The 21,440-nt window shown below is 37.9% G+C and overlaps 1 protein-coding gene across 5 annotated transcripts in view; it reads right to left on the bottom strand.

The window, feature by feature from the left end:
* The window catches only part of LRCH3 (leucine rich repeats and calponin homology domain containing 3), a 3,082,729-nt gene that overhangs the window by 1,788,397 nt on the left and 1,272,892 nt on the right, over positions 1–21,440 (bottom strand). For all 5 annotated transcript variants that reach the window (XM_044070695.1, XM_044070696.1, XM_044070697.1 and 2 more), the window contains exon 6: positions 4,825–4,934. In XM_044070695.1, the coding sequence (XP_043926630.1) occupies positions 4,825–4,934 (110 nt within the window). The remainder of the gene's footprint in view (positions 1–4,824; positions 4,935–21,440) is intronic.

Here is a 21,440-nt window from a genome sequence, read left to right as displayed (position 1 = left end):
AGGCTTGCCCTTGGTCTTTCCTGCCTTATCTTGAGTAGTACTCTTGTAAGAAGAGGCAGAGGTGGAAATGTATAGATTAAGATGTTTGCCCACTGGAAGGATAGGGCATCCACTTTCCAGGCCTTGCTGTGAGGTAACCTGGTGCAGAATTTGCTGAGCTGATGGTTGTAGGGGGAGGCAAACAGGTCCACCTTCAGTGTACCCCATTTCTGGGTCAGAAGACTGAAGGTGTTGTGGTCTGAAAGACACTAGTGTGGGTCTAGGAGATTTCTGCTTAAGTTGTCTGCCAGAGAGTTTTGTTTGTCTGGCAGGAATTGAGCTTGCAGGTGAATATGCATGGCCGTGGCCTTGTTCCACAGGGTCATGGCTAGCCTGGAGAGTGGATAAGAGTGAATTCCCCCCTGTTGTCGGTTTTTATTAGAAGGGGCCCCACTGAGAGTAGAGATCTGAAAGCTGTCCGAGTGTGCTGAACAGCTAGCATCTCTTTTTGGTTGATGTGCAGATGAATTTGGTCTGGCATCCTGTGGCCCTGAATACACCTGCCATCCAGATGTGCACCCAGACATAGTCTGATGTGTCTGTGGTTAGGGTCTGGGTGGCAGCGGGTTGTGTAAAGGGAAGTCCCTTGTTGTGGTTGCATGCTGCTGCCCACCAAAGAAACTCTTTCCTTAGACAAGGTATTATAGGTATGATAGTTTCCAGGTCCTGAGAATGTTGGCACCAAAGACTTTTTAAGTACCACTGAAGTTTCCTCATGTAGTCTGGCACATGGAATTAGCAGAATGCAAAAGGCCATGAACCCTAGAGCTTGCAGGATTTTCCTTGTGGATAGCTGGGCTCTGGTGGCCATTTGAGTGAAGTAGCCTGTCAGATAGGCTTGTTTTTCCGGAGTAAGAAATGCCATCTGGGATGCTGTGTCCAACCTTTTTCCCAGATATACAATTTTTGACTGGGGACTAGTCTGGAGTTCTTTTCATTGATAGTGTACGCCAGGGAGGTTAGAAGGTCCTTTACAAATGTCAGGTGCTGCAACAGTTTTCCTGACTGTCTGCCTGAATCAGGCAATCGCCCAAGTAAGGATAAATTTGAATCTTTTTCTGTCTGCAATAGGCAATGGCTGGAGCCAGGCATTTTGTGAAAACTCTGGGAGCAGTGGATAAGCCAAAGAAAAGTGCAGAGAACTGATAATGCATAGATCCTGCCCTGAAACATAGATATTTCCTGCAGGAGTCCCTGATTGGGATGTGCAGATAGGCCTTTTTTAGGTCTAGGGTGGCTAACCAGGAATCTTTGGTCAGCATAGGGAGAAGCTGCTGTAGGGCAAGCATTTTGAATTTTGATACCACCAGGAAGGTGTTTAGAATGGAAAGATCTAAGATTGGGCCCTCTTTTCTGGGTACCTGGAAGAGTCTGGAATAAAAACCTTGGCCTATCTGTTCTGCAGGAACAGGCTGAAATGCCCTTGTAGAGAGCACGGACTGAACTTGGTTTTGTGCCTCTGTCCACTGGTTTGGAGGAAGGTATGAGAACCCTTCTGGGGCTGGCAGCGTGTGGAAATAAAATTTGTACCCCTGGGATACTATGTTGAGGACCCATCGGTCGTTGGTGATGGAGGGCCAGTTTTTTGCAGGGTGGGCAAGTTTTCCTCCTAGGGGAACGAGCAATTGGGCAGAGGTGAGGAGTGGAATTGATAAGTCATTGTGAATTCTTTCCGTAAGGGGGTGGCTTGGTACTCCCTGTTTTAGAAGTGGAGGTACTCCATTGCTTAGATCTTTGCATACCCTGAGACTGTAATCTGGGGGGGGGGGTCTGTTTCCCCTGGGTCTAGTTTGAGATGGCCTTGAGGGGGCTGGAAAGGACAATGTTTCGAGAGGCAATGCCTACTAAATCTTGGAGGCTGCACTTCCAAAAAAACCTTTGACTGTCTGCATAGAATTAGCCTTTTCTTCCATCTTTTTTAAAACCTCTTCTGCTTTGGTGCCAAACAGATTGTCCTTGTTCAGAGGAGCATCCAATAAATTTGATTTGACATGGTCTGGTCAAGGTCTGCTCCTTAAGCCAGGCATGCCTTCTAAGTATAGAACCTGTGACTGCTGCCCTGCAAGATGTTCCAGGGCGTCAAACCCACTTTGCAGGGTATGCTTGCTGACTTGGCTTGCAGAATGCATAAGCTCCTGTAAATCTTTATTTTCTGCACAGTTACAAAAGGTAGATAATTTTTGCTTAGGTTCCATAGTATGTTGCTGGTATTTCAGCATGTGGAACTGACAATTCAATGCTCTAATGGCGAGAGTTGCAGAGGTGTATATTTTTTTACCCAATCTGTCTAAAGTTTGGGAATCCCTGTCCGAAGGGGTGGGATTCTTAGGTGCAGTAGCTTTTATTCCTTTAGGTCCTTGGGAGATGACCTCTGGGTCAGAGGTAGGATTTTTGAAGAGAAATTTGTGAGAGTCAGGAACTCTATAGTACCTGTCAGGTTTCCTTGGAGCAGGTGGTAAAGTATCATGAGTTAGACTGGATTCCATAAAGACATCGTCCGCAACATCCAGAACAGGAGGGATAGCTAAGGGTCTGTGCTGTGGTAAGTCTAAAAATTCTATGAGCCTCTTTTTGGACTGAGGAGAATACTGGCATTCCCAGTGGAAATGCTCTCTCAATGTATGTAGGGTTTCACCAAAAGAAAAATCCTCTGGAGGGGAGGCTGAAGGAACAGATACCTCTGCATCTGAATCCTCATAGGCAGATAAGGGCATGTCTTCATATTCAGAAACCTCAGTCTCGTCTGACTCCTGTTCGGCATATACTTCTCAGAGGTACAGGCAAGCACAGGAGGACTATGGTTGACCAAGTTCGCAGACGACTGCAAACTAGAGGCTATAACTGACTTTCCGGCTGACACAGACATCCTCCAAAAGGGTCTCACTGAGACAGATACCTAGTGTCAAAACCATGGCCTCAAGCTAAATGCCAAAAAGTGCATAGTGATCCCCTTTGGAAAAAACAAAGTACCCACAAACTACCACATAGGTGGTAGCCCCCTAAATACGGAAGGGAATAAGGGATCTGGGGACCCAAGTAGATAGTAACCTCTCATTTGATAATCACATTGTCAAAGTGGTTAGAAAATCCTTCTATGTGGCCCACCTAATCACAAAAGGGTTTGCATCCAGATCGAAAGAGGTCATTGGGCTCCTCTACGCATCACTCATCAGACCCATCAGAGAGTACCATGCCCCATTTGGGATGTACCTTACAAGACACCTGCAACAACTGGAAAGACCACAGAAAAACCTCACCAAGAGGAGCACTGGCCTCAAGCAGATGCCCTATGCAGCTCAACTGAAGAAACTCCAGCTGTACTCTGTTGCATACCGCCTACTCAGAGGTGATCTCTGCCTGACATACAAGGCCATGTCCAACCTAGAATTGATGGACATGCTCCACCTAAAGAAAACCATATCCCCTCAAGCCATATGCTCCAGGGATCCATACCTCACCACAACAATAAATAGGACATGCTGGAGAGATAGATTCCTGTCCCAGAGACTTCCCATGCTCTGGAACAAGATTACAATCTACATTAGGCAGAGCTCCTCGCTAACCCTCTTCAAGAGAAACCTGGACGAGTGGATGGGAAACAGAAAGTTTACCCCCGGGATCACTTCAATGGCTCTGCTGGACAGAGACACAGGGAACTAATCTAAGGGGGGGTGGCGAAAGCCGTCACATTCCAGCTAGGCTTATAAATGTCTTTGGGCAGATAGCCTAGTACCTACCTATGAACCTATAACGCTGCTGGGGATAAATCTCTTTTTCTTTTAGCAGGGGAGGCTGGCTTCCCCTAATCAGTATGATCATGTCTTCTGCCGTTTTAAGCATCTAAGATTGTGGCAAGGAAGCAGGCGCTTGAGTTTGGGTCATCTTTTTTTAAGGGTAGCTCATACTCTTGGCCTTAGAAGCTCGGTAGTTTTAGAAAGAAATGAAGACGCAAAAGAAATCATCGGTTTGTGTCGAATATCGGTAATGAGAAGAACTTCCTCAGAAATCGGTGCATGCACAGCGGCTCTGGACCCATCCAAGGTAGAGACACCTGCAGGTTCCATTGTCAAAGAAGAGTCTCGCGGTATACCGGACTCTGAACGGAAATGAGTGACTGCAAACAGATACAAACACAAAGTTCATCTTGGGAATACACTTTTCTGAAAGCAGGACGGAAAGGGGAATTATGACCTGAATTAAAAAAAAATGCAGAGAACTGTGAAATTAACAGGGCAGGAAGGAAAGACTTCAACATCCAGATAAAAGGAACCTAGGGAATGGCTACTTCATTAAACAGACAATGGAAAACAAGAATGTATTAATAGATTGGGTAATGCAGGTAGAATCAATGCAGGGGATTCAGTGTACAAAAAGAGGTGGGGGAGGGTAGGTGGGGTGGAGTGAAGCTGCAGTGTTAGCTGAATTAACCAAGCAGACTAGCTAGAGTGAATGTCTCCTGTCAAAAATGTATTTCATTAGTGTATGGAAACACCCAGATTCTTACTTCACTTCCATGACAATGTCTGTGCATACTACTGGGTAATGTACTTGAAGATGCTGTGCCATTCCTGCGTAGTTCACTCTTGTATACAACATGGATGTGACATTAAAATGATGATACAAGTTTTCAAACACTATCCCTTACTGGCAATGTACCACACTCACACTTGACAAACAGCACACAGAGTTCATTAAAAACACTGTAGGTGCTCTCATACCATCCCTATGAATGAGGCCAGTAGCAAAAACAGTGGTCACAACTACTAAAATTCACAGAAAACTTACCAGGATACACTGTTATCAGGCCTCTTTTCAAAGTATTGAGGATCTGGTGTAATCTTGCAAGAATGAATTTTAAGATATTTGAATATGTGCACTTTTCCCTTTATACATATCTGAAAGAAGAGAGAGAGAGATAGTGGTTAGCAGACAACACAGATCACAAATTTTCTTCCTCAGCATTAAAGGGAAGAGGAGACTTCACTTTAATGTGCTCTATAATAAATATGACCCTTCACAAAACAGTAATCTTATTCTATTTCTGATGTTAATTTGCAGGAACACAGTTAACTCCAAAAGGAAAAAAGTACCCTCAACACAGTAATCCAAAATAATTTTATTCTTTGATGCCATGACATTGCAAAATACACCATCTGAAAGAGCAAAAATGAAGTCAAATCTGAAGAACAAGATACGTCTGATAGGCTCCAAAACTGAGCATTGTGTTACCTGCATCAACTCTGTAAAGCAACAAACTGTGTGTATAAAGACGTATGCAATCCCGGTTTAATTTCTCCAAATGTTTTTATGCTTCTAATGCCATGACAGGAACGGACCCTATTCCTAGGTCAGGGTATAATTAAAGTTCATGACGTTATTATTGTTTCAATCACTAATGTTAACCAGAAGTGCTCTTCACAGCACCTGCAATGTGCCCAGAACTGACTCCTGCATTTCATACAGTTACACATACTGGTAGCATATCTAAATAAGACTGTAGATTCTTTTTTTTATTTGACCCACTGCTCCAACTATTGTTGGAACTATCCGGCATCTTTCATCCATATTGCTCTCGTTTCTGCGCACAAATCCTGATATTTTATGACTTCGTGTCTTTCTGAATGTGAGACACTGTAATCAATAGGTGCAATAATTTCAATGATCAGTGTTACTTGTGTTTCATGGACTGCTAAATTCCTTTTATGACTATGGATCTGTTTTACCATACAAGTTTTTAGCTAACGTACTTTTACACGTGGACTATTATAAGGACCATGTTCTGACAAAGTATACGTGCAACTTACACAGAGATGATACTGTAGGAAGCAGTTGAAATTAAATGCATGTAAGACACATCATGGCTAAATGATTCTATTTCAATTTCCAGTGTACTAAAACAATGAGCTAGTACTTTGTAGTTCTATAAAGGCATAATGAATTATCAGTTGGTTATAATGGATGTTTATTATATATATGGGTTTACTCTGATTCACTGAAAACTCATTTCACTGAATTTCAGTTCACTCACACCAAATCGCTGAAAGCTCAAATTACTGAAATCTCATTTCACTGAATCACATTTCACTGAATGCAAGTACTGTTGGGCAAATAAAACGTATATGCCATTTTCCCCACTGTAGTGCAATCCTGGTGTTAGTACATATAGTTGGGGGGGGGGTGTAGCCACCCACCTACTTAGCTTTTATATTTATCATTCTCATTTCACTGAAAGCTAACAATATATTAAATGAAACGTAGGTGGGGGGGCTGTGCCCCCCCACTCCCCTAACTATATATACTAACTCTAGGATCACACTACAGTGGGGAAAATGGCATATACATTTTATATGCCCAACAGTACTTACATTCAGTGAAATAAGTTTTCAGTGACTTGAGCATTCAGCGATTTGGTGTGCTTTGAAATTCAGTGAAATATATATAATTCTTCAGAATATAAGTTTTAGAATGCAAATCTTCGGATGTACTATCATTCAACTTTGTGCTTTTTTTTTTTTTTTTTTTTTTTTTTTAAGGGCAAACTATTTTTTTTTAAGTGTACTCCTATATGTGTGTCCATGTTTTAAGAAATCACACTTTTCAATACATGGGAATTAATTGCTGGGGGCTATTTAATGATGCATTCTAACTGACACAGCGACTCTGATGAAGTCCTTTAAACAAAATAGAATGAAAGCACCAAGTTCCTTTTAATAAAGTTGGTTGCCTGTTTTTTATCTGATCTGGGCATTTTACAGCCTTGTCATTTTGCAAATTAAGGACACAAGTCTCTCTTGTTTTGATGTGGTTATCTGTACCAAATTGAAATACTAACTAACAAAGCATTTACAATTAAAGGAAAATGGCACCAAGATAGTAACTGAATGAGATGGTGTTAAAGGTGGCCTAGCATGATGTAAAACTAGAGAAGTGACAGGCTCATCTTTCACAGACACCTCCCTTATCCAATACAACTATAAAGGACAGCAATGATGTTTCTATGAAGAATTCTAGCAATTCAGATAATGGAGTTATATCACTGTTTTTGTAAGTGTCCTGTAATATAGTAGCAGCCTCAAAATTTAAAATCAAACAGGTGGAAATTGATTTCCTTAGTCTTTTGCAGCATTTTTCGGTGATTATCTTTTACTAGAATTTAAAAAATTAACAAGCATAGGAATCTGTCTAGTTCCAACTTCACCGCCACGAGTGTTGAGGAAAAAATAAACAAAGAAAGTAGTGGTCTTAAAACTTTGTTGATGAGCTCAGTCATAATTTCCAAAAATCATAAAACCCAGGTAGCGTTCCAAAGCAACAAACCTTTATTCGTCACAAACAAGTGATCCTCAGTGACAAAAAAAAATCAGAAATATTCCAACAATGTTAAACATATCAGCTTTTATATGCTTAAAAGTAAGTGTGGAAAATGTACGTTTTAATTTTAAACCAGCCTATTCAAGGCAAACAGTATAAACAGAGCTATAAAAGCACATTTTACAACAAGTACCCACCCGCACACACTACTACTGAGTAGATCAAATTAAAATTTAAAGAAAACACTACCTATTTGCAACTCACATTCCAAAATTGGGTATTAAGAAAAGCATAAAATACACACAAGAATTTTTACTGAAATCGCTTTCAGCAACTTAATGCAATAAAGCCTTCATCAGATTTGTGACAAGAACTAAAATCAAGAAAAAACACATAGATATTAACCATAAACATAATCTAAGTAGAACACTATAAATATAAAAATATATCTAACCTCATCTAGTAAATATTCACCCACGTGTATTAGGGCGCATAAAAAACTAAGCAATTAACAGCTTAGAAAAAATGTCAGTGCTTTGCAAAAAAATTGTCATGAGAGTTTTCATGTTTACAGCCCCAAAACATGTTTATATAATGAAAACTAGTAAAAAAAACATACAAAAAAATACAGAAAAAGTGGATGAAGTAAACTAGTAACGTATAAAAGAGTGCAGGTGTGTGCATGAATGTCTACCACTGTGGTAAATTTGGAATTATACCAATACTACATAGTAAAAGAGCTATGAAAAAATGTGCGTTTTGAATTTACTGTTTAAATCTCTAGTGTGATCCACCAAATCTAATCAAAGCAGAATTGAAGTTAAAGTAACTAAACATATAGACATTTATACACATTCTACACATTTATTATTTAGTATATTTTTAGCACTAAAAATATTTCCTCAAAAAATTCCCTAAAAAACCTTTACAGATTGTGTGCCAGCCTACATGTGTGTGTCAGCTTACATAAATTCAATGCACTCTTAATAGAGCAATAATAGCTAAGTCCTGGTTTTCTGAATGCATTTAATTTCAACTGTCAACAAAATTATTTTTTCTCCAAAATACCACTGACGTCTCCTTCAAGCTCATCCATCTGCACACAGTCCAGAATGATAAATTTAAAACCAGACTGCCTGGGGTGTTCTAATAAGTGTTTGGATAATGCATTCCTCTGGCATTTACGTCTGTTGTCAGAAAGATGACCTAAAATTCTCCTATTCAGTTTATTCATAGTCTTACCCACATAAAATGCAGGCAGTCATTGCACATGGCCTACATGTACAACTTTTTCAGTACTACAGTTACCACCTGCTAAAGATTTCACCATCTTTTTAAGATACCAGCACTCAAAAATGTCGCACTCCGTCAAGTATTCATAGAAAGTGCAGTTAGGTGACCCACAGATTTTACTGCTCATCATCCTGGTGCACCTTATTTTTCTTTTTCACATAGGTACGTATGTTTCTGCTCTTTTTATAAACCAAAGTAGGGTGATCTCCTAAAACCCTTACAAGCTGCTGATTGTCAGTGAGGATGGCAGAGTTCTCCTTAATAATGGCTTTAATTGTATTGAAATGCCAGGTGTATGTTAGAATGCAGCTGTCCTTAGTTTTCTCTTCTTTTGGGTTAGGGTGCCCTTGCTGCATAATTCTACCAAAAGGCCTATCCACATAGGATCATTGTTAGGTTTAGAATCTCTAATGGGATCCAGAATCATATGTAACATGTTTGATTGATATCCTATGGTTAAATAAATCATTTACAAGATCATTCATATTTTGGAGAAAAGTGATGTCACTTGGAGAAAAAGTGCTCAACAGAGGACTTACATTAATACCTCAAGGAAGGAGCAATGAGACACAGACCATCACTGTATGTGAGACAGTTGAATATGAAACTTGTACTTCATGAGAAAAATAACATGAAGGAAGATAAACCCATCAAAGAAAAAATTAAAAGACCCAGCAATTTTTGCCCCCCACTACATCCCACACTTGCGGCCTTGGAGACCAAATGCGAGCTTGACATATGAAAGGCTCTCAAAAAAACACCAAAAAGTAATTTTTATAATACTTTAAAGGATGAGATATTAGCACTTAAGAATCTGAGCAATGATAGAACTAGATATTCTATGAAGGCTGACAAGCATGGGGCATACTTAAGACGCCAATAATTTATTTGGATTGCAGATTAGAGATTGCCTTCCCTACCACGGATTGATATCAGAGTATAGGCAAAGAGAAAGAAATAGGGGGTCCTAAATGAAAGACCAGCAGTGGTAAAGTTTTTAATAGAATCTAGAACAGAAGCTGCAATTAAAAAAGGAATAATTAGTAGAGCATATAAAATATTACATGATAACTATACAAAACAATCAAAGTAGGTTAGAAAAGATTGGGAAGAGAGATTGGATAAGCAATTCACAAAGAAAGAATGGGAGGACATATGTATGTCTCCCAAATATGCAACAAAACATAGAAGATTTAGGAGTTTTGCCTGGAAATGTTTACACAGATATTTTTACACCCCTAGACTCTAGAAAAATTTCCTCAGGCAGACAGCAAGTATTGGAGATGTGAAGGGGAAGAAAGAGGTAATTGGGAACGTATTTTCTGGGACTGTGGAGAGTTGGTGAACTTTAAGGATTCCCTGCAGGATGCACTGCCAGAGATGATGGGTGGGCAGACTGGTCTGACGAGGGAGATGATTTTTCTGAGCTATGATACAGCATCAGAATTGCCTAGACATCGTAAAAACCTGCTGTGTCTTAACACTGGTGGCTGCCAAAAAAACAATTACTAGAAAATGGAAATCAAAATCTATACTGGAAGTAGTGAATATAGTAACACAGACAAAACAACTAAAAATGAGATCTTTAGAAAAGGGCAGGAGCAAACTACACAGGAAAAATTGGAATTGTGGGAGCAATACATACAAGGGAGGAATGACGTTTAAAAGGTGGCAGGACTTAAATGAGCTATGTAATGTTTGAGTGAGAAAGATCGGGTAGGTTATAAGTGATGTATAATGTTTGCAACTGACAGTGTGTCAGTATGGTTTGTGATGTAAAATGACTAATTAGAATTATGTTGGTGCTGTTTGTTTTCATTTTTATAAATGTAGGATTGCCTATGTAGTAAGTGATGGTTTAATAAAGATGTTTGTTGTTTAAAAAAGGCAGGAATTTAATAATTTATGTAATATTGCTTAGGTTATATGATATATAACAATATATGTGAAGTATAATGTATGTTATGTTAATACAGTTTGATTACATTTATATGAATGTAAACTTGCCTATGTCACAAGTGAGAATTCAACAAAGGTGTCTAAAAACAAAACAAAAAGAGTGGGGGCATACTTGTTGCAGATACTGACAGTTATATAATGAAAACAGAAAACATGCTGAAACCACCTGAGTTTTATTCTAAACATTCCTTTGAGGCGTGCAAAACTGCATATATAAATGGAAAGCTAAGCTAACCACAATGCTTAATAAAGAATTTACTAGTGAAAACTTTTTTGAGTATTTGAACACTCCTCTCCCTAAATTACCTTGTTTTTTTTTGGGATTCCCAAACCCCATAAGAAAAGGGAAGGTCCACCTTACAGACCTGTTATTGCAAGTGGAGGTTCCATACCAGAGGACACTGCCATATACTTAGATTTTATTCTTCAGCCTCTTGCTGAAAAGAGCTCATCTTTTATTTTAGATTCACTTGATTTTTTTTAAGAAAAATAAAAAGTGCATGTGAAAGATCAAAGCATTTTGGTAACTACTGATGCTGGAGCTCTTTACACTGTGTTACCGCAAATGTACTGTATTGAAGCAACTACAGAGGCTTACAGCAGAAATAACAATGTTACACAAGGGCAAACTGAATGCTTGGGAAAGACAATAAACTTGGTGTTGAGTTACATATTTTCAGTTTCAATGGCCAGGCTTACAAACAGACAAGGGGGATAGCCATGGGTGCAGCTTAGGCCCGTAGCCTGTCCAATGTAGATTTAGGCAAGTAGAAGAAGGAATTTGTACTACAAAGTGAATACTGGAGTTTTATGACCAGCTACCTCCATTTTATTGATGATGTATTCATAGTCTGACAAGGTGAGAAATCTAAACTCACCGACTTTATCCATTACATCAATAACTGCACCTCCTTCCTGAAATTTACCACTTCTATTAGCTTGGAATCAGTACAGTTCATACCTCTTAAGTGTACAGAATTCCTCATTATTTACCAGTTTTGAAGGCAAAATAATGGGGTGTCACGAATTCCCGAGTGGTCCCTTCAATTCTCAGGTTTTTTTAAATTTTTTTTAAGGTGAAGTTGTTGCTGATGTCATCACATGGAGGAGCATGCGAGATGATGTCAGCTTCGTGAGACAGACTGCCAGGCAGAATTCAGCTGAGCTCTCAGAGACTGTGTCTGTGTTTACCCTTTTACTACATACGTTCGTTCAAAGTTGGCACTGTGTTGGAATGTTGTATGATTCTACAAACCTGGCCATGAGTTTACGATCTCTGCAGATAACTTCACTGGTCTTCTTTGCATTTGGAGTGAATTGATGAATGCAATGAAAGTTCTGATTCACAGCCAGGTAAGGCAAAACAGAAAAGATCAGTTTATGTTATTTAATCAGTTTTGCTGTTTTTAGAATGTGCAGCGGTTAGCACTGTAGCTTCACAGCAAGATGTTCTCCTGTTCGATTCTCGGCTTTAGCACCTTCTGTGTGGAGTCTGCATGTCCTCCCCGCAGTTGATTGACGTTAAAGATATACAGGTAGGTGCGAGCGTGAATGGGCATGCCTTCATTGAAGGTTGGGCATCGGGCTGGCAACTCGGCACCGTAAAAATCCACTGACAATCATGAGCAGACCGAAGTTCCATTGTTGCGACCCCTAAACGGGAAAAGCCAAACGTCTTTAGTCGCTAACCTAATATTAACGGGCAGTGTCTGATGTTCACAGGATTTGTGGAAAGTTATATTGCACTGCCCGCTAAAAGTTAAACACTGCAGTAGGCAGGGGCATATTCTCAAAACAAATTCCACTTTTAGACACAACTAGCAATTAAAAACTTTAATGAACAGAACAAAGTTTAAGGTCAGACTGCCATTGCACTGCCTGTACTATAGAAGAGTCGCTAATGTCAGATTCAGTATCATATGGTGCTTTATCCAGTAAAGCCACAACCACACTGGGCCATGGATCATTTGGTACCAGGCCACTAGAGTGAAATGAAAAAGTGAATGTGTGTGTATGTGTGTGTGTGTGTTTGTGTCTGTATGCATGTGAAAGCAGTGTGTGTGTGTGTGTGTGTGTGTGTGTGTGTGTGTGTGTGTGTGTGTGTGTGAAAGAAGAAGAGATTGTGTGTATGACAGATTATGAACGGTGAGATCGATCAAGCTGTTATTTTACACTCGCTAAGCAGTGTTTTTGCTGTTTAGAGAGTGTAAAACAAGTCAAGGAAACCAAAAAAAAAGTATCTGTGTGTATGTTTATGTCTGCATGTGAGAGTGAATGTGTGTGTGAAAGTAGGAGACTGTGTGTGTGTGTGTGTGTGTGTGTGTGTGTGTGTGTGTGTGTGTGCGCATAAAAGACACAGAGCGAGAGAGAAAGTGTGGAGAGTGATCCCTGGCAGCAGCAGCAATGAGGTTTGCATACCTCTCGACCATACCACTCAAACTCTCGCAAGATAAATCTGGATTGCGTGTAGACATTCCATAGTTTACCAGTGAGTTAAAAGGAGGAGTAAGGCATGCGATGAACAGAACAGAACTGACATTGTAGGGCACAATTTGTTCAAAAGAAGCTGACTACCATTACCACTTATCCATTTTTTCAGGACTATCCAGAAATCAGAATTACAGAATAAATTCTAGCATTCCATTTAGCAGTGCAAAGCTATTTTTTTTTTCAAATGCCGCCTCAAATTGTTTTTTAGAAGAGCATCCCTAATGTGATTCAGTCAAATCTGAAAATTGTAAATGAAGATATTTCACCTCCTAGTAACATGTCATTTTACATCACAAAATGGGTGTGGTTCATGATGTAGAGCGGGAGAAGAATGGGGTATAGACAGGCAAGGACACTGCTGGTGCAAAGAAGTGTTTTCTCTCTCCCTTCTTCCTTTCGTAATTGCCTCTGTTTTTCTATCCTACACTTGCAACCTGTCACTCTGTTTCACATGCTTTCTATCAATCTTAACCCAATTTTATATCATTCCTCTGCCTTATTTATCGACTGATACCAACTTCATTTTCCACTCATTTCTGTCATTCTCCCAGTCACTCTAACATATACACAAGCACACACACACGGACACAATCCTTTTGTTTACTGTTGTGCGTCTTTCTTTTTTCTGCATCTTATTTATTTATTTATGTACATGCTTGATTGTTTGCTCACTTGCTTGTTCATTGGAGTCCATTAAAATTTGTGATTTTGTTAGATTGAGATCTAAGGTTATGTTTATAAAGATTTGAATTTCAGAAGTATGACAGGCAAGGAAACTGGCAGAAAACTGCTCATTCTTTAAATGACAGCTGCTACTAACTGGTTTTGACAATTAAACTGATGTGATATTTCCATTTGCAAAAAATGCAGAAAAGAACCTGAATATTCATTTTATTATCATTTGTACAGATGATCTTTTTTGTTTGTTTGTCTGGGGGGAGGGGTATTCTGGTTAAACTGGCATAACACTTTTGCTTGTTGCTAATCTACCTGCTAGGGCTAAGAAGCAGAACATTTTCCATGATCAGAACAGAATTTTTTTCAGTCTTGATTTTTGTCTACTGCATGTGGTGTTCAAGGACAAGTGATTGATCAAGTGAAATGTATATAAAGTGAGTGTTGTTTTGATAGATATTTTCTACAGAATGTGTGACAGACCAGTTTGAGACTATGCTTAGTTCCAAAGATTAATGTGTTGGCCTTTAATGGGCTGATTACTATAAAGGACTTTGCAATTTGCCAGCCATGCACACATATTCTAAATCTCTCTGTAAGATTTATGGCAGGAATTAATGTACTGCTAATCTATGCAGCACTGCTATCTAGATGGTTACTCTCTAGTTACTTGGGTACAGTGGATTTTTGCAGTGAACCACCACTGTCTGTTCCCTGAGAACAAAAGCAGTTGCTATGTCAGATTATCTGTTATGTGGGTTTACTGTGGCTGATGGATGATTTAATGAAGAACCAGAAGCTTAAAATAACCTCCAAATGGTGTTGCTTTAAAGTTCAGTACATAGAGGAAACTGTTGAAGTGTTAAGTAGCAAATCTGTTTCTGAAAGGCTGTAGGATTAGAAGCAAACTGTTTTAACATGACAAACTGACTTTTAATAAAGATTTTGGTAATGTACTGTATTTAATATTAGTGTAGGAGCAGTTAATTTTATTTTTATAAAAGAAAACTGTTATTTTACACAAGTACTTTTATTTATATTAATATATGAACTTGTATCAAACTTTGTTTAAAGACTTGATACAAGTTCAAATATTAATATAAGTAAAACAAATTAATATAAATAAAACACTATTGTTCTGGTTATATTATGTGTTTAATATTTTGTCTGTGCTTCAATTTGCATTTAAAAGTTAGTATCCCACAATTCCACAGGGTAGGTGGGGTTGCATAATTAATTATGCAAATTTTATGTTAATTGGCATACATATTTTTGGCCAATTGTACCTATTTTTCACGGGCCTTTGTCCAGATTTTTGATGATTCCAGGTTGAGAGGTATGGTGCAGTTCCTTGATATGACTGTCAGTATTGATAAAGACAGAGGAAAACTAATTAGTAGCTTATACAGAAACCCAACAAGAGTGAACTACTTACTTCACAGAGAATGTACGCATCCAGTAAAAGCTAAGCACAATGAAATAAAATCACAAGGCTACAGATTAGCACGCATTACCACAGATGCCCCTTTTTTTCAAAAATGTGAATGACCTTGAAAATGATTTCTTAACCAAAGGAAATGAATGAAACATGTCACACATGACTCTGGATCCCATTAGAGATTCTAAAACTAACAATGACCCTTACATGGAATAGGCCTTTTGGTAGAACTATGCAACGAGGGTACCCTAATCCAAAAGAACAGAAAAGTACAGACAGCTGCATTCTAACTTACACCTGGGATTTCAATACAATGATAGCATTTATTAAGGAGAACTGGGTCATCCTCACTGCCAATCAGGAGCTTGTAAGGGTTTTAAGAGATCACCCTACTTTGTTATATAAAAAGAGCAGAATCATATGTAACTATGTGGAAAAGAAAAATAAGGAACACCAGGATGACATAAGCACTAAAATCTGTGGGACACCTAACTGCACTTTCTGTAAATACTTGATGAAGTGCGACTCATTTGAGTGCTGGTATCTTAAAAAGATGGTGAAATCTTCAGCAGGTGGTAAATGTAACACTGAAAAAGTTGTATCTAGAGCCATGCACAAAGACTGTCCTGCATTTTATGCAAGTAAGACTATGAATAAACTGAAAAGGAAGATTTCAGGTCATCTTTCTAACATCAGACGTAAATGCAAGAGGAACACATTAACCTAACACTTACTAGAACACCCTAGACATTCCGGTTTTAAATTTATAATTCAGGACTTTGTGGAGATGGATGAGCTTGAAGGGGATTGTCAATGGTGTTTTGGAGAAAAAAGAATTATGCTGGCAGTTGAAATGAAATGTATTCAGAAAACCAGGACTCAACTATTATTGCTCTATTAAGAGTGTACTGAATGAAGCTGCCACACAATCTGTAAAGGTTTTTTTAGGGAATTTTTTGAGGAAATAATTTTAGTACTAAAAATATACTAAATAATAATAAAGAAATATGTATAGAATATGTATAAATGTACATATGTTTAGTTACTTCAACCTCAGTTCTGCTTTGATTAGATTTATTGCATCACACCAGAGATTTAAATGGTAAATTAAAAACACACATTTTTTTCATGCCCCTATTACCATGTAGTATTGGTATAATTCCCCCATTTACCACACTGGTGGATGTTCATGTACATACCTGTACAGTTGTACATTACCAGTTTACTTCATCTAATGTTTTCTGCATTTTGTTATTGTTTTTATACTAGTTTTCATTGTATAAACATCTTTTGGTGCTGTAAACATAAAAACTATCATGACAGTTTTGTTTTTTTTGAAAAGCATTGACTTTTTTCTGAGCTGTTAATTACTTATATTTTATGCACACTAATACACATGGATGGATACTTACTAGATATTAGACAGATGCATTTTTATAGTGTTCTAGTTGGATTATGTTTGTGGCTAGATAGCTGTGTGTTTTTTTCTTGATTTTAGTTGTTGTCACAGACCTGATGAAACCTTTATTGCATTAGGTAGCCAAAAGTGACTTTAGTTAAAGGTCTTTTTATGTGTATTTTATACTTTTGTTAATACTTGACTTTGGAATGTAGGTTGCAGTGTTTTCCATAACTAGGATTTAGTTTGAGCTAATCAGTAGTAGTGTGTAGGGGTGGGTACTTGTTTTAAAATGCACTTTTATGGCTCTGTTTATACTGTTTGCCTTGAATAGGCTGGTTTAAAATTAAACAATACATAAATTTTCCACACCTACTTTTAAGTATATAAAAGCCAATATACTTAACATTGTTAAAATATTTCTGATTTTTTTGTTAGTGAGGATCGCTTGTCTGTGATGAATAAATGCTTGATGCTTTGGAACACTACCTGGGTTTCACGATTTTTGGAAAGCATTGTGACTGAGCTCATCAACAAAGTTTTAAGACTACTAGTTTGTTTTTTTTGTTTTTTTTTTACCTTTACTAGAATTTACTACATTACCTTGTTTATCTTGAATATCATAGTACCTGGACTATATCTTAAAGAAAACAAAAATACAATTAAGAAAAAAAAATAAGAAACATAGCAATATTTGCGATGAAAGTATTACAGCCTACAACACCCACACATAAAAAAGCCACTAATGATGCTCTGACTGAAGACTGCTGAAAAAATAATTTTTTATAAGCTATGAGGCACTATTCAGATAAAACTGCTGAGTGGAACACTTAAAGTGAGAACTGAAGAAGGCGGACAGAACTTCTAGCAACACTGAACAAAATTTAAGCCTCTCACACCAACACTGAAAGAAACGTAGGCAAAATACCAATGCTTGTCTTAACTGCGGCTGAGGAACAGCAGGTAGAATTTCTAGCCACTAAAGTAAGTAAAATTCAATTATAACTTACTGATAAAGTGGCCCTCCCTGAAGATCTAACCAAATACTTGGGTGCCAAAGATGGTTCATCTCATGTTTCAGAGTAAGCATAAAAATTATGTTTCTGTTTTTAGGTTTTAAGCTTTGAGCATTAATTGGAGAAGGGAAATATAACCTAACGGCATATGAAGACATACGAGAGTCTGTTACTTCACTGGTAATAATCTCTTCTCTTTTGGTGAACCTTGGAAGGAGACAAACATTCAAATTCGAAGCAGGGGGGAACCACTTAACAAAATGACAGATTAGGTACCAAGCTTCCTTTGTAAATCTTAGGGTAGGGTACACATTATTTTGTCGAGCTGAGTACCTTGAGTGGATTTTAATCATTGTTGAATAAACTTTCTGATCGCAAACCAGCGTGCCCTGGCACTTTTTATTGGATTTACAATCTTAGGGTAGGACTGAAGTTAGTCAAAGGCACTGGTGACTGCATGTCCCTGTTTTCTGAGTCAGCAAAATAACAAGCAGCCTCAAAAAATGATGGAAGACTGCTTTTGTCCAATAACAGGAGGCAAAAAAAATCTGACACTGGATTCCAGAATTTTCTCACGAATGATTTTGTTTCCTTAAAATTTCTTTAGTATACTTATGTACCATTTTTCAAGAGCTTTTTAAAAAAGCAATAGCTTAAATGTCCTTGACATCCTAATATTTGTAAGACTGTTAAATTTAGCCAGCTTGTCACAAACTTTATGACCACAGACCAGACAATATAACCATTATGAATGAAGGCTTTTTGGAAGTAATGGACCATCAAAAACAGAAATTCCATGTCTTCATGCTCCAGGATGAGAAGATTGTCTAAATAAAGATACATGTGAATACCCCGGAGCTTGTCGAAAACTTTTTAGATAGACATTTTGGGAATTCCCTTGAGGCATCAGAAAGACCAAAAGGCAAAGAAGAAAACTGAAAAAAATCCCAAAGCACAAAATCACAAGAGTTTTTACTAATCTGCATGAATGGGGTTATGAAAATGGGTGTTGAGGGTAACTAAACAGGCTTGAAGAAGGATCACAGGACAGAAAGCATTGTGAATTTTGGAATTCGTAAAAAAAAGTGTTCAGGCTTTATAAGTCTAAAATGGGTATCCATGTGACTTCTTTTCTTGCAACAATGAATAACTTTTTATTATAGCTCTTTCCTTTTTTCAGGACAAGGGAATAATCCTACAGTTCCCGGACAGTAAGGTTTTCTAACACTGGCAAAACCAGACTACCTTGGTTCATGGATACTTAAGGAATTTCAGAAGGGAGAGAAGGAAGGCTCCAAATTAGACTGTAGCTATTCTGAATTAAATTGAGAACACATTTTATCTGAAGTTATCAGTCTCTAAAGAGGCAGGGAATGGCACAGCTTCCCTGAAAAGATTGGAAGGCGGCTGGCCAAGGTGGAGGACAAGAAAGAATGATAGTTATAAATTGGGTTATCAGCAAATAAATGTTTAGGTCCCTTGAAATATGTTTGGGTTTTTCCTGACATTTCTTTTTTGGGAAAAGGGGGGGGCTGCTTTTGAGGGGTTAGTTCCTCTGAACTTTTGGCATAATTTTTTTTCTCTTTATTAAGTTTTTAAAAATCTCTGCAACTACAGAGCCAAAAAAAGATTATCTCTGTAAAAGACATCTACAAGCAACTTAACCTTGACATCATCAGTACAAGGACTGCAAACATAAATAGGAATACTTTCTTAAGATAGAGCCAGTTGCTGCTAGCCAAAATGCACATCAGCAACATAATAAATAAAAAAATATATGTCTTGCTACCAAAGTAGCAGAGTTAAGACAAAAGGGAGAACTTATTGTCAGAAATTAGTCTCTTCACGTTATCAAAAATATGCAAAGGGTACCTGTTCATATGGATTTGACAGTTAATGTCATGGAAAAAAACTGTAGCAGAAGTGTACACTTTCTTTCCATATTTATCCATGACACTACTATTTGTATACTTTGGAATTGGAAGAGTTTTGTTGCCACAGCAGACTTAGTACAGATCACAGCAGAAAGGATTCTTATACAGAAATTTGTGAGACTCTGCTTCATTGTATAACTTACCCGGATTACTTGGCGTAGGTAGCTGTGATTCAGGATTCAAACAAGCAGAAAAAGAAAGAGTACAGTAAAGTCTGAAACACAGAAAGGATAGGTGAGGGTTTAGGAATATCAATATCTAACGGTCACAGTTTCTCTTCCATACAGTAAAACATAGTTTTTACTCATCCAGTAAAAATATTGCACCATTGTTAAAACAGTGTCATCGAAAGAAATTCTTCTAAATCGAAGTTGGGAGAACGGGCATCTTCGCCCTCTGACTCAAACCCTGTAGGTGACTGGATCTGTGAGGAGTATGCCAAGCATTCCACATCAGAATCTGAATCTTCCTTCCTCTGAGGACATGTTCCTCTTTCGAGGAGTCGAAAAAAATGGAAAGAAACTGAGGAGGTTTTAATGACATAAAAACTTTGAACAGCCCATAAGAAAAATAATATCACTCCTGTTGTGATCAGCTGAAGGAGTAACATGATTTTATGCTTTGTTGTCTGTTTCCTCTTTTTAGGAGTATTAGAAGAAATAATGCAAGAAGGAGCAGAATCCTCATACACCTCAACAAGCGGACCAGAAATGTCCTCTCAAACAAGCATCTGTGGAATGCTCTGTTACCTCATTAATTATCAGAAGGTCCCTCTTCCAATCTTGTGAGTCATATGATCCTTTGTATGTTACATGAGGATCTGAGGTATCATCACCTAAAAAGAGACATACAGGTCCGATCAGATAGCAGAAATGTCTGAAGGGTCAGACTTCTTGAGTTTCTTTTGCGGCTACTGAAGGATGTCAAACAGGGATGAATAAGAAGCCATCCTACCTCATATGTGAGCTCCATAAGACTCTCTACATATAGTTTTAGACAGCTCAAAAATTAATTTATAGATTTCACGGATACTAGGCAAAACACTCGGTTGAGAACTGAATGTAGAAATTAAAGTAATGCATAAGATTTGTCAACAAGACTTCCACAAGCTGTTTCTTCTCGATCCACTAAAAGCTTTAGTTCAACAATAAAAACATCCATAGAAGTAACTCTGTACCTGGTTCTCATGTCTCTATGGAGAAATCCATAGAAGCAACTCTATCTGGTTCTCATGTCTCCATGGAGACAATCTGATAAAGAGCAATAAAACAGAATACTTCTTTCCTTCAATGTCTATGAGATAATGTTTTCTGAAAGCATTAAAATGTTTTCTCATTCTTGGAATGCAATAAAAGATAAGACAAAACCAGACAGTACATAGTAGAACAGGCTGTACCATGCATCTTATATGGATAATCTTCCTTTTATGTTAACCCAGGTTTGTAAGTGTGGCTGTCAGTTTGGGACAACTGATTCTATTAGGGGGATAAAACTTTAACATTTGTAAATTTGCAATGAATAGGTTTTAGGGTGTATTGGGGAACTCTGTTTTTTGTTTGAGGGTTTTCAATAAATAGAAAGTTTAATAAAATGTAGCACAGGCTCAAATGTATATGACAAAAACCAACTGTATAAAAGATCAACCTGACAAATATTATTGTGCGCATGTAAGACCAAAGCTGCAACTAGATAATTAAAAAAACAGCTGTTGCAAACAAAAGGTGGGAATAATACCTTTTAATATAATGACACTTTCTATATTATCTTTAAATATTAATGGCCTCACAAATATATACAAGTGAACAACATTAAAAATGTAGACTGCAGGACTTCCAAAATGGCTGCACGTTGAGTAACAGCTTGTTTCTAGTTCTCCCAGTGTGAAC

Source organism: Protopterus annectens, chromosome 4.part1 (genome assembly GCF_019279795.1).
Source record: "Protopterus annectens isolate FY-2018-M chromosome 4.part1, PAN1.0, whole genome shotgun sequence".
Taxonomy (NCBI): Eukaryota; Metazoa; Chordata; order Ceratodontiformes; family Protopteridae; genus Protopterus; species Protopterus annectens.
The sequence above is the reverse complement of the archived record's forward strand: the minus strand, read 5'-3'. Positions and strand labels throughout refer to the sequence as shown.